General features: G+C 37.4%; 1 protein-coding gene across 2 annotated transcripts; it reads right to left on the bottom strand.

Moving 5' to 3' along the window:
- Positions 1–11,157: 11,157 nt before the first annotated feature.
- Positions 11,158–13,195, bottom strand: LOC121323380 (potassium voltage-gated channel subfamily E member 4-like). 2 transcript variants are annotated; one of them, XM_041264415.1, is made up of 2 exons: positions 12,441–13,195; positions 11,158–12,125 (listed from the first exon to the last, which is right to left on the bottom strand). In XM_041264415.1, the coding sequence occupies exon 2, from the start codon at positions 12,105–12,107 to the stop codon at positions 11,586–11,588; it is 522 nt and encodes a 173-aa protein (XP_041120349.1). In that variant the 5' UTR covers positions 12,108–12,125; positions 12,441–13,195; the 3' UTR covers positions 11,158–11,585. The 2 variants fall into 2 exon arrangements, with proteins under 2 accessions (XP_041120349.1, XP_041120348.1); XM_041264414.1 differs by having other exon boundaries at positions 12,434–13,193.
- Positions 13,196–14,422: the final 1,227 nt, after the last annotated feature.

The raw sequence follows: 14,422 nt of genomic DNA, 5'->3' as shown, positions 1-14,422 counted from the left end.
AGAATGAGGTTGTTTAGAGTGACTCATAGATCAGATTCCAGCAGAAAGAAACTCTACAAAGTTCTAAACTTAACTGTATCTAATTAAAAAACACTGTGCACATAAGATCAATAGGATTCTGAAGATTAATGACTCATACTTAAAGATTACATTGAGATGCATGTCTTGGAAGGCTAGAAGGTGTTTGACAGTGGAAGGAAGTTTTGTATAGCACCCATTCTATTCACACAGAGAGAGTGTATTTATTTAAAGAAATGCATACCTAAACAATGCATGCAATGAGGCCAAAACAACAAGTGGTCCAAATCCATAAACACCTATGGAAAGGTATTCTCATGTGTGTCCGAATGAAGTTCCCATCGTTTATAATGCAAAGAGAAATAAATACATGATAACAATGGCAACCTGCAGTGTGCAGCAATTATATCTTAAAGGGTTTTGCATCTCTAACAGTTCAAACTATTGCAGGCTGGAATCTCATTAATCAAACATGAACATGCATCCATTTGTACCAGTTGATGGATTCTAACATTCAAGGCGATGAATCGTAACGTAGCTCATATGTAATATTTCTGTGTTGCCCTTTTCTGTGTAAATTAATCTACCCCTCACACCTAGTTCAGGATAGCACCAGAGCACTTAGTCTCACTTCCAAAAGTCATCTCCTGTATATGCCTCCTTGACAGATTTACAGTGTGCAATTAATCTCAAGAATCAAGATGTAGAAAATAGTTACACAAAAATATTCCTCCAAGTATTTTTAATTTGTTAATTTATTTGTGTATTTAAACTCTCAATGAACATATTAATATGAAAACAAAAAGAGACAGATTCTCAGAGCTAATTAGTCCAAATCCTTATTAGTATGTTTTTTTGTTTTTTTTTCTCGAGATAGTAGAAACACAGGCAATATAGTTATCAAACTAGAAATAACTAATTAGATGTAATTTTTGTTTATTTCTTAAAAATAATAATTCAATCTTTGAATGAACAATACTGCAGGTCGAAAACCTACAGAACTCTATCGATGGAAAAACATTGAGTGAGAGTGAGCGAGAGAGTTCATAAATATAAGTCTGCAGAGGTTTAACTACAGGACAAAAACAGCCCCCTTTCTTGGTGTCGCCTGGCTGACTCCTGAAGCCGAAGCTGTCAGAGAGAGAGAGAGAGAGAGAGAGAGAGAGAGAGAGAGAGAGAGATCCCACACTGATATGGGCCTAATAAATGATCTGCTCAAGAAAAATAGTCTTGATAGTTTATTCCTTTTCTGCCTTCTAAAGTGAGGTATATACAAATGTTTACAATTCATATAAAACCTTCAAATATTACATAGAAATAAAAATAAATCCAACACACTATCATTTAAACATATTAATTGTCTTTTCTTTGCAGATACAGTTCAAAGTTTAATTTAACTGATCAGGCAAGTGTTATGTTGCCCTTTACAAAATGTATAGCACAGCTACCTTGTCTTGTAGTCCATAATAACTTAAAATATTTAAATCTTTAGCTACTGGGAGATGTCAAACTCGGTTAGAATTTCAGTTTCCAGATCTTGTGAGCAGATAAACAGCACTGGCATATTACATTGCACTTGCTGTTACCCCTGAGTTCAGTATCTCAGTCATGAGTAAAGATTGTTAGTCTAGGGGGAGGAATCCTATGTATTCATTTGCATGCTGTGAATGCTGATATAAGATCTGACACCAGCCATGAAAAGCAAGCCTCAGTGAGTTTGTGTGTGGGCTGGAGAAAATGTAAAGGTTTAATTAAAGACAGAGCTGTGTAAAATATTTGAGCTCAAAGCTGTATAATGCAGGTTATTAACACAAAGGAATAGATTTTGGTTGCAGGTCAGAACACTTCTAGCCAGTTAATTGAAATGATACTAGTACAACTTACTGTGAGATTCCCCAGAACATCACATTAAACTGTGCTCTTACACTACATCAGCACCTCACACTGTATTGAAATAAGGGAGACATTTAAGTGTGATCTATGAAAGAAAGAAATCGATTATGGTAAAGTTGCACACATCTGAAAGTGGAAGGATCTCAAAATGGCTTAGATTTTTAAAGTGTATTGACAGCTATGTTGATTAGACAGCATGTCTACAGGGATTCAAGCCATCTAAACTCATCCATTCTGCTTTATTACCCTGCCAAGAGTCCTAATTGAGGGATGGTTTGTTGCTTGTCTGAAGACATTATTGCTGTTGCCGCTTGATGAGGACAGATCATTTACAAGCAGGGAAGGAAACCCTGTCAAAAAATGGTTCTTAAAGATCAGATGGAACCCTTTTTTTTCCAATTCAATATTCAATTAAAAAAACTAAATGAAAAATGGTGGCATTTACTAGCGTATTTTGAAATGACACTGTATTTACACATGTGGTTTTAAAATGGAATTAGTATGTACTAACAACACATGCAATTACAGGGTAATGACAGTGTAGCCAGACACACTTAATGTAAATTACTACATTAAATGCCTCTGTCCACAGTATAGTTACTCTATGATTGCACTTTAATTCCACTGTAATCTCAAACATCATTTAATACATTAAAATGGGTTTTAAAACCTATTCTCATGAGTTGTATCTTTTTGAAAAGGTCCTGTGTTTATCAGGGTCGATCTTGTGCAGAAATAAAGAGAACATTTTGAAAAGAAGATTTTTTTTTTTTCCACTGCAAACATACAGACCTCTTTTTTTTAACACAGTGCATCTGAGTCATCAAGATACAGACTGAGTGACAGGAGCATGACTGGGAGACGTTTGTGATTTCATTAGATACTTTCTCACCCAGTGGTCAGTAACAGAGACCTCCGAGAGGGAGTTTATCCTGGCTGGTCAGGTGCATGCTAAATGACTGTGTTCAGTGTTTCAGTTCATAGGTGAGAAATCTGCGGAGAATCTTGTATAAACAAGCCCCCAGCAAACATAAAGTATTATGTCTGCCCCTTAAGTGGCTTACATCTACCTTACAGCCTTTTTCAAACACATGCTCTGCCTCTTTCGCTGAGTGATTGGCTTGGTTTATTAAACAGTGTATGATTTTGTGATACATAATGCAATAAACGCTGACTTTGTCTCCACAGGGCTTTTGCCTTGCCATGCATAGGGGGCAAGAGCTGTGCCATTCCTTAAGGTGTTTCAGTTAGCAACAACATTCCAGAATCGAAATGGCCGTCGCCTCCCCCATGGAAGTGAACGGGCTCAATGTGTTGGCTCCACAGTAGATTAAACTGTTTGAACTATTGGCCAAGGAGCGAAGAGTCGGGATCGGGTTCAACTGTGTTGCTGCTGGTGTATCTGTACAGTCAATTCCAACTTAAGGGAGCGAGGTTTGAATCAGAGACTTTGAAAGCTTCCAGAACACACCAGGCAAATCAACAGGGATTAGAATGAGTGAACTTGGACCTAAATATCATAGAAGACAGCAAAGAGCTTTTAAAACATTTGCAAGTTCTCCTTTTACCTCACTTCACTTCAGTTGTTTCGAAAGGGAAACCACTTCAAAAAAGAGTTTGTTTAAATCTGAACCCTGTCCTGATATATTATTTAGCCTGCCAGTTTTTATTATTGCAATTTTCTTTTAATCCTTTTTATGTTGTTGGTAGTGACACAATGTGTGTCTGTGCCTTTAGTAACCTTGGCAAGCCTCACTGCCAGCTGAGCTGCATTCATCTTTCAAAGGATGCTGTGTTAAGAGTGTTTACAATTAAATATTGTTTTTATCATGGTTTTCATTATTGGGATTTGTTTGTTATGCTGCCATGATTAAAATCCCCAGACCCCAATGATGTTCAGTCCATGGAAATGGCTCAATTGTAATGAAGCAGTATCTTAGCAAATCAGACGTGTCTGCATCCTACAGACTGGAGGTCTGAAGCACTCCAGTGATCTTATCCTTTGAGAACTGATATTCAGTTATTAAGGCACTATCTGATTTCTCTATGGTTCGATCTTTCATCAAAGCTGTGATTCTTGATAGAGTTATATTGCTTATCAGGATGGAAACATTGCCAGTGTCTGTTTGTAAATGGTGCTACTTAACCAACAGAGATTGTAGGTCATCGTTATGCTGGCTGAAGAAAAAAGATTCAGCAAACAAGGAGTTTTGCAGGGTCCTGCAGTATCAGAGCAGGTAATTTTTCCTGCCTAAATGTTTGCTCTTTATTTCCTGGAGTATCAGTGGCTTTTGCAGTGAGTTTTGACACATGTACTCAGAATGAATGGTACATGTGTCACCACACCTCACCGGTAGCAAATAAAGAAAGAGGTACTCTGCCATCACCATAGAAACAATCCTTTAGCAAACAAAAAGGTTTCTCAGCATTGTCAAGAATTTACTTTGGAAATGGAAGAGCAGAAATCCCAGAGCGCTTGATTGTGTAAACCCAACAGCACATTCAAACCCATATGCATATAGAAATAGAGATGAATATTTTGTACATACTAGTAATATGCATTATATTCTAGTACTGGAAGCTTGCTTTGCAAAAGCACAAACCCACTGTAGAAAACTGAATTCTGAGAAACAATTTATGGTGGCTGGCCTTGCTTTACAAATCGTGTTAGGAAGTACTGTAATCACATATCTGCTCCTAGTGCTCTAGTGCATGGGGGGTGCAATGGTTTCTGTGATACATTTAAAGTCACTGAAACATTGACTTATTCATGTGCATATCCGTCTCGCTCTTCAATAATTCATCATCAAGGAACCCAGGCACGCTTGCAAATATTAATGAGAAACATCAACAACACCGTCAGTATGATTATGAGCAAAGAGAACAATGCTCTTGTGTCTTTGGCATGGCAATTAGGAAGATGTTGTCCTTGTATTATCACTGCAGCACAAGAACACAGAAAAGGGCCGAACTTTCAAGTGATTCATTAGCAATCTTATGTGCTGCACAATAATAGATGGGTAACAGAAGATGTGTTTTCAAATTGCACCCCTTTTAGCAGCCTTTAATTTGATTAGCAAGAGCACAGGCTTTGGTATTGTGTATTGATTGCTTTCCCAAACATCGTTCTGGCCCTTGTTGGTAAGATGTGGTTAAAAGCGTCATTATGACTAGTGCAGACGAGCCCGACTCGTTTGCGGTATGCCAGGTCTTTGGTTCAGCCCTACCCTCTGACCTGTTACACAAGCTGCTCAGCTGACACAACAGCTTTAACTTCTTTGCTCACAAATTCATAAATACAACATTGCAAGATTTCTCATCAGAATTTCTTAATATGTTTGGAACTATAAGTCCATAGGCAAAAATAAAGGATTCAAATAACAGACCACATTCTCATAACTTATATTAATCAGATATGGAGGTAAAACCACATGTCAAACAGACAAATGTTTTACAGAACATTTAATAAGAGAAATCCATCAAAATCCTTCTAATCAACACATTGTATTGGAATGTTTCATACTCAATGCTATTGCATGCTAAAGACATATGATCATGCATTGCAACAAGTAGCTTTGGCTACAAGTCAGAATAGTATGTATTTTTTTTAATCAACATAACATTTTAACAAGTCAGTCTACATCTGTCTTCATTAGCCAAAATGGCTTTAGGAAGAGCAAGGTTTTAACGAGGAGCACCAGAGGGTAGTGGAATTTCTGTGTCTTCTCTGATTACATTCAGAAGCCAGGTTTAAGCTATTTTCTTTGGACTAGATATCAGTCATGACGTACTGTGCTCTTACTGTTGCCATGGAAATCTCCCAATAGATTAGTGCAGTGAAGAGGCACATCACTGTCTGGCAAGCATCCTGTGGTGTTTTTAGTGGGAGTGCACAAGAGACAGGCTAGAGCTTGGATTGCTTAAAAAAGAATAAAAAATAAACACAAATATCTCATTTCGTAGAGTTAGTTATAAAATGAAAATACAAAATTATTTTGTTTCCTGGAAGCAGTCAGTCAAGATTAACCTTTTTTCATCTTTCACACAATGGAAGAAAATCTTGAAAAAACATTAACTAGAGTATAAAGGCCCTTGACAAAATGTATGGGCTATAATGATTTTTTCCCTTGTTTTTCATTATTTTAAGGAGCATTTTTTATTTTAAAATCAGAAATACAAATCAAGACTTTTCCATTTTCCATAAGACAGTGTTATGAGACTTTGCCTGAGTTTTTTTCATGCAATTTTCCCATTTTATCTGCACTATCTGGCTTGATATTTACTCTGCCAAGTTCCTGAAGTTTGTCCTCCTCTGCCAAGTTCCTGAAGTTTGTCCTCCTCTTTGGAAATGAACCACATCCTCCCCTTGGGCTCTGGCAGACTGTGGGATCCCCCTCTACCAGGGCCTCAATCGTGATTAACTGGCTCCGAAAGGTTGCCTCTAACATCTAACACCATGAAACTCAGCTGAATGAAGCTTCTAGACAGATGTTGGTTGAGTGTTCTAGATTCCATTAACATCTTCAATGACATTTACTGATTCAATTTGGCATTGTTTTGAGAGAAATAAAGCTAACAAAATTTAAGCCAGATGAAACATAAGATGCTGTTGCATATCCATTTTATTTGCTTATTTATATAATACCATATATTGGCTTGATGTGTTATTTACAAAATATTAATGAATGTGTATGGTTAATTTAGTCAGTTGCCCACTAACACTCACGCACATGCACACACACATGCACGCGCACACACACACACACACAAACACTCACTTACTCACAGACACACAAACACACACACACACACACACACATGGACACAAACACACGCATGCATGCACACACAAACACACACTTCATTTTTATTTCTTATTACTACAGGAATTTTTGTTTGTTTTTTGTTTTTTACTACACCTTATTGCTACAGTTGAACAAGGGTTACACCTCAACCGTTCAGCTGTGTATTTCTACGAGTGTCTTCCTGGCAATGTATTCAGTGATGTAAAGCTTAGCAACCAGGTTAGCAACTGTAGCGAAGGGTCCTTATTTCACTGGAGACTGCTTAACATGACACATTGCAAAATGACATAGAGGACCAGGGAGAATGCCTGCAAAAATATGGGAAAAATATTGTGAAAGTATAGTCTGATGGTTTCTCCTGTGCTTTACAGTTTTTCTCAATCGCTTAAACACATTTCCTGAACCAATATCCTATGTTACCAAAACAGTTAACACACAAATCAAAATGGTCCTGTAGTTTGCAAAACTTCAAAAATCCTTTGCAAAATGGAATAATGCTTTCAAATCTCAAAATCAAATAGTCGCATCAAAATAATACATTTTTCTTCAAACGAAAAGCTCACATTATCAACCATTCCTAAAGATGAAATAAATTCAAAACATAAACATCAAAATGTTTAACCCTTTTTATTAATTTCTGCCTTTTTACTCTTCTATTTTACCTAGCAGTGTGGATCTTTTTTATTCAGTAAACTGAGCCCCAGATGATCCAGACATCACTGAAAACTTGTACATAAAATCATAGTTTGCTACAGTTACTTTTTCTCGATCGCTTACAGTACAATTCACCACAGAGGTGTACACTTTGCAAAGGTCACTTACCTATCCTCATTCCTGAAGATACAAAGGACTACAGGAACTGTTGATCTGATGAGATTGGGTTGCACCCACTGCCCAGCTTCTGCCCAGCTTCTGTCATGGTCAGTACACATGATCAACGATGGTTGCTCGTATCTCATTTGAAAGTTTATGTGTTCGTCCTCGTGCTCATCCTCTTCCTTGTCCTCTTCCTCCTCCTCCTCCTCTTCCTCTTCCCCTTCCTCTTCCCCTTCCTCTTCCTCTTTGAGCACACAACTGAGAGTTCACCTGTGGCCCCTTTTATTCATGATTAAAGTCTGATAGATGATTGAAACAATGGGCAATTTGCATTTGCACATGTGAAGTATAAATGAATGCAACTGGAATTGATTGCTTTCAGTTGCAAACATATGGATTCAATGAGAAAACAAGAAACTCTCACATGAATGTTATGCAAAATGTAAAGCTTTGTGTGAAGCAATTTACAAAAGCGTGTTTTAGTTTTGCAATCTTTGTGAAAACAAGTATAAAAACACAAATGGTTTTGCAAAGGAGGCTATTGTTTCGGTTGTGCAGTTATGGTTTTTGATGTCTTTGACCACAGTTTCATTCACATTTAATTAGCAGTGAGAAACACTGTAATGCTTGTGTCACCCAGCTTACTGACATGTATTCTTCCAAGATCACAGTATCGGTTATCAGCACATATTGTTGGGCTTCATTGTAGTATTGTTCAGTCGGTCTTAATGGTCTTCTTTAAAAGAGAAAAGTAACCTTGGGTAAGGAAGTAATCATCCAAGTCACTGAAGTCTGCCCAAGGTGGGAGGATGAGAAGACATTAAGGCAGAGCTCTGGTCTAAATTATTCATAAGATCTGATATCCGGCCCAAGGATTTGATAGAGAATAGTTTAATAGCCAACAAAAGAAAAGTGCCCAGAGTTGATAGAACTACAGAAAGTAAGACTCTCTACTTAATTGCTGGCGAGGAGAGAGGACTTCACTGGAAATCTTTTGTGTTTAAAGCTCAAAAATTGAATTTGTGATCAGCTATCAATAAACTGTAATTGAGCTTTATGGTTTTATTAGTTTTCTACTCTAATTCAAAATTTGGAATCTAAAGTCTACAAATTCCCTCAAATTAGTTTTACAGAGTAAGCATCCTTACTGGAAAATTAATTCTCAAGAGTCACTTTGAGAGCTTAAAGCGTTACAGAGCGCCCTGCAAAATTTACAAGGAACGCGTTATGTTGCATTTGCTCTGCCCCGTGTCGTCCATATCACAGTGTTATATTTTTAACCACAACGCCGACTTTAACATTTTTTTTATTTACAAATCATGGGTCATAAATTAACTGGGATATTAAACGTGAGCTGTGGAAATTACTGCATCTGGCAGTGCCGTCTTTATCGATGAAGCAGTCAAGGAAGAGTTAACGTAGCTGGGGGCTTTGTCTCTCGTCTGCATATGTATCTGCTGTGAAGTGCCCTCTGCTGGACAGAGAGGGTAATGTATTTATTTATTTGTTTACGTGTTTATTTTTATTTCAATGTATCTATTTATTGTAAAATCTGAAAAAAAAAAGAATCTGATCCCAACTGTTTACCTAGTGCGAAGGTGAAGTCCAATTATCTGTGAAAACATGAGGAAAGACTCACTCTCCTTGAGCTGTGTAATTTGGCTTAGCTACTAATGATACTTGCTTATAGAGGTCTATAACCAGCGAAAAGGGGCGTCGTCATTAAGAACTGAAGCTTTTTTTTAGGTGCTTAAAATTGACCCACGCAGAGAAAACATTAATTCACTTCAATACCGAGGTATCAATATCAGTCACAGTGTTATATATCTGAAAGCTTGTGTAATTGCTGCTGAAAGTGCTGGGATCTGCTAATGGTTTTGCTTGGATGTACTTATAATAAACATCCATTACAATGATATCCCAATAGGGCTTTCTACAGCAGTCTGTGCTGTGATTGCTTGGGTGAGCTTTCATTGTGAAGCATTCTTCTGTTATACAGCCACACAGCTCCAGCTTTCTAACCATGTATGTTCTGAGCCCCTGCTGTATTAATTGCATTGAAAATGAAAGAAAGCTTTCTAGGATGTATTAGGGCAATAATTGGGACATCTCCCATACAATCAGTTAGATGGAAGCAAGGCTGGGCTGTTTTAAGAGTATTTGTGCTTTGAAAGCACAGGTATTTGTTTAAAGTGCACTTAATGTAAACACAAGCTGTTAGAGAAGTCCCAGGGATGTAATTCAGAACCAGATTAAGTACCTAGTCCATAAGATACTGTTATACCATACCTGTCAAGCAGTGGCAGTCACTGCTTCATGTCCACCCATGCATACAGCTAAATATGGATTGATTGATTAGGTTATTTACTGTCCAAGATGGGATTTATGCTACCAAAGAAGAGGATGGCCGACGCGTTTCGTGTATTTAAAGAGTGTGCAAATTAACCTTTTCTCTGTTTCTCAACTAGCTTTGTAACACCAGGCCCTATTCATAAAGCTATTGAAAATATGGACCTGTTCTACATGTTCGTCATCAAAATCACATGGTGTGGACAATCTGGTAACAATAACACTGTAGATGCAGACCCCGGCTTGAACAGGAATGAAGAATAAACTGTCTTCTGCTTTTCTGCCTTTAGGGTGAGGATGACGAGCAATGAAAAGTAGCAGTAAACACAACGCTGTTTGAAGCAGAGCGGGTGACACAAGATGACTCATCGCTGCAGAGCTGCAGAACATGACCAGCGTTTAAGGTCGGGTCTGTGAGCGAGAAAGGGCAAGGTGGTTAGGGAAGGTAATACAATAACCAAAAAAAAAAAAAAATAAACAAAACGTGATATTAACATACAACGAAGAATGACGGTGTTTGCGGACAGGGGACCTCATAATCTGCCAGTAGAAGGTGCTGTTAAATCGCCACTGATTTCACGATGAATCTCAAAGCATATTCATATGGCAGATACATATCTCCCTGAAGGTACCACTATGCCTCCTACGTACTTATTAATATGTTTAAGTATGATACAGTAACAATGAGTTGCAGTTTTATACACATTTCAAAATATAATTGTCTTCAGTTATGCGATTAAAATAAGTGAGCTGAATTCATTTATGTACCCTGACGATTTAGCAGGAGCATTATCTAACGCATCAACAAGCTGTCACCGTCAGGGCTACAGGTAGAGCAAAGGCAAAACAACTTTATACGTTTTCATGTTTTATACATTCAGCACGGCTTCATTACTTCCGCGGAGCACCATTCTGACACATTGCACTGATCAAACCAGACCAAATGTGCACAGCATCTAAATCTCTTCAGTTTAAACGGGCTCCTCCGTCTTATACGTTGTTTCAGTGCAATCCCCTGCTGTTGTTGCCTTCTTTGCTCCTTGTGGCAAAAATAAACAATTTCTGACAGCTCTGCACACGAGGATTCAGACTGATACCCTCTGTAAACATGTTATTAATGATGGTATTAACAATTATTGTATATGATTAGAAATAATAGGACTATTTGTATGCATTTTTTTTCTATTGTTTATAATCTCATAACAAATCCCTAAACTAAAGTGTTACACTTGATGTCTATATAATACAAGCAAGCGTTACATTTTTACAGGTCGTTTTTAAAAGTTTTATTTCATTTATAAAAATTAAAAAAAAAAGTGAACACAAAACAACATTTAAATACAAATGTCCGAACAGTTATATACAGGTCATTATTGTACACAATATATACACAGGAGCCAATAAATGTACATGAGATTAATGAATATTACTACAGCATAGAAAGGGCAACAAACTGTTTGAAGTTTTAGATTTATTTTTTTCAAGTCATTCCAGGCTAATTGCAACAAATCTAGCAATACAAATAATAAAATAAATGTACAGTCTTTATAACTTTGCTTGAATCATTGCTCTGTGCAAGAGTTTAATTAAATATTTCCCCCAAAATAAGTCACTCACAGGTAGAAAACATTTTTATTTTTCCTCAGTGTATTATTATTATTATTATTATTATTAATAATAATACGCTAATGTATAGGTGCTGTGCTAGCTAGCTGTTTCATTGATGACTTCTGATGAACCTTGGCTGTTTTCAGAGTTCTCTTTAAGAAGCGCGCTGGAGCCTTCTCTGTTCTCGCTGTCAGATTCTTCCTCGATGACTAAGGGGATATCCGCGGACAAACACACCGAACTCACGCTAATTTCCTCCATGGAACACAGAGCACAGGCGAACGCCGCAGAGACCCTACTCTCCGACAGGGCACTGAAGGGCAGCGACACCTGGACTGCTCTGAGGCCTGAACCGTAAGGCAGTCTGTGCTTCTTCACCGCGCCTCCCCATTCCCTCTCCTCCTCTTCGTACAATAAGAATACGTTGGCTTTCTTCTCCCTCTTCTTAGACCTCACGTAGCTCAGCATGATACCCAGAAGGAAGATCCCGTAGAAGGACATCACGATCAGTATGTACAGGTACTCGTTGCCGCTCTCCTTGACGTTGACCGCGCCGTGTGGTTCAGGGGTTTCCGCAGGAATATGTTCTGTGGCATTAGCTCCTTCCATTGTCAGCATTGAACTTGATAAAATGACCTGCAAAATGTTAACTTTGCATTTTACTTTATTTATAATTGAACATGTTTTACAGAAATGTAATAAATACGCGTATACAACGGCACCAATAACAATGAAAACAGAAAAGAAACTAGGCGTAGCAGTCGTTAAGTAAACTTTTGTTTATTGCTATTTAAAAAAAAAAAAAAAAAAAACAAAAAAAAAAAAAAACTTTGTATTATATTATTAGAATCTGGCATTAAATAAATCAATTAAAGTGTCTTCTTCTGTTGGTCTCAAGAAAAAGAAAAAAACAAAAACAAAAAACAAACCGAAATATCACTTACCACTTACTTCAAGGAACTGCAGAGAATGGCTTAAGTTTGTCGCTGTGGTCCTGGCTTGTTCTCACTATGAACAAGTAGTGATCAGCTCGCTGCTGTACAGTTGGCTGGTATTTAAATAGTCTGTTTCTGTGGTATGTATAAAGTTACGTGTGACCCTGTTCAGGCGTGCAAGAAAACATTTCAGCTGGGTGCGTTTCATAGCGAGGTTACGCTCAAGCGAAATCAGGACACGGCGCAATTATTATTATTTTTTTCTTTTCTGTTTTGTTCCCAATGTTTAAAGCAATTGTTCTGAATTGATGCTTGCTGATAAAACTAATACCAAGGACGTTTTTATTTTATGTATTTATTTTTTAGAAACGGAAAGAATCATTACTAAAAGGGAACCGTCATTTATTTAAAAAATAGTTTCATAAATTGAGTACGACTCAAAATAAACATATTTTAGTCAAATCACAGCATGATAGTTTTGCGTGGCAGTGAAGGATTGCAAACTATACCAACAATATTTTTCCAGATTGTTTTTGGTATAGGCTATTGTTTACTGGGGCCAGTTTAATTAGACATCTACCATGGCACAGGGGAATACTTAAAACCCACTTCATCACAAAACAGAGTTAAATATCCAGCATGGAGTAACTTGAAACACATGTCTGTTAACATTTTATAAAATTCAGTTGAGCCTTACCCAAGATATAGACATCAATAGCTCAGCCTGGTGTCAGGGAGGCACACTAGAAACGAGACCAACTCCCTGTAACAAGGGGACTCCAAAGATACCACTTTCTTTTGTACATCCAATCAGGTGTCAGTGCTATGAACACATATAGGGCACCATCACATGTATTTACAGTGAATACTGTAAGAAACAATTGAAGCAAGTACCTGGTGAGTTATAACACTTTCGAACAGTCGCATGGTCACTGGTGTCAATTGTTATTGAAAACCTGTACATTTGTGTACCAACTGTAAAGCTGATGACGCTTCTGAGCTTATATCATTCAGAAGTACCCCTATTTGGTTGTATATAAAGATGAAGGACACAGGCAAATTTGACCCAAATAAATATCTGCAAATATGGATTTTGTATGTCCAATAGATTTAGACATGGGTTGTTGAAAGTACTTCATCTGGTTTATTAAAACATAAACCTGACAGAAGATGCTCAATTAAAATGATCAGAAACCAAAGACACAATGTCCTTCTCACAATATGCCAACAGGTTATGTTGTGCAAGCCAGTCGCAACATATTTCTGTTACACTGAGTTAAAGGTTAAATGCGATAAAGCACGAGGCGAATATTGCGGTAATTGGCAAGTTTATACTATCATGTCAAAATATTTTGGACTTCATAATGTATTGTATTTTACTATTGGAAGGGTGCCTTGCACTTACCAGTGTCATGTCTGAAAAATGTTTGTGTCACATGACCAATATAACTTGTAATAGCGCTGTATCTCTGCAATGGAAAATGTGAGCTGCACTTTTATTGTAAAAAGTGCGCACCAAATAGGTCTGACGTATAAACAACATCCATACTGTATTTCTAGTCTTTCAAAAACCTTGATCAAATGCCAGCCCCTTACTGCATTAGCCAATGTTCATTTCACAATAACTAAATGCATAATTAGATTATTTGACATGCGGTATTCAGAGGCATGTATGATTAACTACAATAATGCCTGGACAAGATCCTCCACATATAATAATAATTGAATATATCTGTAAATCCTTGCATGGATGTCAGAATGAAAGCATCAAGTGGCTGAACTATAAGCACTCTAGTAATGAACTATGCAAGACTAAATAGGGTAAAATGATAATGTGCATGAAGCCTGAGCATCAAAAGCTCTATTAAATCTTCAAGGTCATGTGCATCTTGGGGGCTTTGAACATTTAGGGGACTAAAAACACAACAAATCAAAACACATTAACACAGTTCCCTTCCTGGAACACTTTGACTTCTTGTCTGACCACTCTACTAGAGA

The sequence above is a fragment of the Polyodon spathula genome, chromosome 11, assembly GCF_017654505.1.
Source record: "Polyodon spathula isolate WHYD16114869_AA chromosome 11, ASM1765450v1, whole genome shotgun sequence".
Taxonomy (NCBI): domain Eukaryota; kingdom Metazoa; phylum Chordata; class Actinopteri; order Acipenseriformes; family Polyodontidae; genus Polyodon; species Polyodon spathula.
Note: the sequence above shows the minus strand (reverse complement) of the source record. Positions and strands in the feature narration are given on the sequence as shown.

Excerpts from the sequence above, each read along its gene's own strand:
- LOC121323380 (XM_041264415.1), bottom strand. The coding sequence starts at position 12,107 with ATGCTGACAATGGAAGGAGCTAATGCCACAGAACATATTCCTGCGGAA.